Here is a 1,690-nt window from a genome sequence, read left to right on the forward strand (position 1 = left end):
TACCGCGAACGGTTGAGGATTATAGGACGCGATGGCTTGGATTTACCGAAAACTCGTCATCGTAGGTGATTCTGGAGGGAAGGTTTGTCCGTACAAATCGCAGTGCGGATTGCACAGATAACATCAGTGATTGTATCTCGCAGTCGGCGTTGCTTATTGTGCTCTTGGGAGGAACTTTCCCAGAGGTATGTGGATGTTAATTGATTGGAGCGTCACAGCTAACACTCGTGAACAGATAGCAATCCCAACGGTTTTTGAAAATTACGTCGCCGACATTGAGGTGGATGGGAAGCATGTCGAATTGGCGTTGTGGGATACGGCTGGTCAGAAAGACTATGATCGCTTGCGCCCTCTGTCATACCCCGACTCGCACGTTGTTCTTATATCCTTCAACATTGCTGATCCCGATTCCCTGGACAACGTCCTAAAGAAGGTGCGTAGCCAGCCCCTCCATACCTCGGTGCTAATATTTATTTTTCGATTATCGCAGTGGATTATTGACGTCAACCACTACTGTCCCGGACTCCCTATCATCCTTGTAGGTTTGAAAAAAGACCTCAGAAGGGATCCCAAAACCATTGACGAACTACGGAGGACGAGTCAACACCCAGTGACCGTTGAAGAGGTAGGTTGAGCTAAACTTGGAACGGATACCCTCGCCCACTACCATTTCATACCAGGGACAGCAGCTCGCCAAAAGAATTGGAGCGAGGCACTATGTTGAGTGCTCTAGCATAACTGGAGAGGGGGTTCGCGAAGTGTTTCAAATCGCAACTCGCGAGGCATTGCGCCCCCGTCCAAACTTCCTTTCAAAGAGGTTCGATAAACTTAAGGGACTGTTAAAGTCATCAAAAAATGAAGATGTGGATTCTGAAAAAGCGCCTCAACTAGATGCCTCCGAAGAGAAAGAATTGAAGAGATTACTGGCAGCAGCCGTCGCCGTTGCGCCCCCTCCGCTTGAAAAGTTTAGGTTGTTGATCATCGGGAAAACGGGGTGCGGCAAAACCACAATTCTGCATAAAGTTAGCACTTCGAACCAGCTTTTGCATCTTATGAAGCGACTAACTTTTGGTTCCAGGTGTGTGGCGGGAATATGGTAAGAGTGATCAAGCTCTCGCAAGGTTTAAATTTTATTCTGCCATTTCAGGTGGACGCGTCTAGCACCACGGTGAGTGCAAAGTCAGTCCGCTTGTAGTATCGAGCACATGCCAAAGGCGAAGTCTTAAGAGAGGTACCCATAATATTGAAAAAGAAATTGAATTCGAAGGGAACAACAAGATCATTGCGCATGATTCCGAGGGATTTGAAGCGGGAAAGCAAGCAGAGGTGGACGTTGTTTGGAAATTCATCGATAGTCGTTCACGGGCAAAAGACATAAATCAGAAATTGCATTTGGTGTGGTTCGTCTTGCTCCTTTTCCTCATTATGGCCAAGCTCAGCCGAATTGCCGCAGGTACTGCTTGGAGATGAATTCTCGGCCCATCCAGCAAGCAGAGAAAGATTTTTTTTCGATGCATTTGACAGGTAAGATCAAAGATGAATCACGCTCTTCAAAGGTGACATTTCCCATAGTACCGGTTGTGGCCATTGTGACCAAGTTCGACACATTTCTACAAGATATGCAGCAGAAATTGGAAGAAAAAGCTGAAGAAGAAGACGAGGAAGTTGATGATGACGAGCTCGAAAAGCT

At 46.8% G+C, this 1,690-nt stretch overlaps 1 protein-coding gene across 1 annotated transcript; it reads left to right on the forward strand.

Moving 5' to 3' along the window:
- Positions 1-31: 31 nt before the first annotated feature.
- On the forward strand, positions 32-788 carry LACBIDRAFT_154172 (uncharacterized protein; the record flags this gene model as incomplete). Its single annotated transcript, XM_001878844.1, has 5 exons — positions 32-82; positions 144-189; positions 240-433; positions 491-625; positions 681-788. Coding segments are annotated over 5 exons (534 nt in total), but the record flags the coding sequence as incomplete, so codon positions are not given.
- Positions 789-1,690: the final 902 nt, after the last annotated feature.

This window comes from Laccaria bicolor, genomic scaffold, assembly GCF_000143565.1.
Source record: "Laccaria bicolor S238N-H82 LACBIscaffold_7 genomic scaffold, whole genome shotgun sequence".
Classification (NCBI taxonomy): Eukaryota; Fungi; Basidiomycota; class Agaricomycetes; order Agaricales; family Hydnangiaceae; genus Laccaria; species Laccaria bicolor.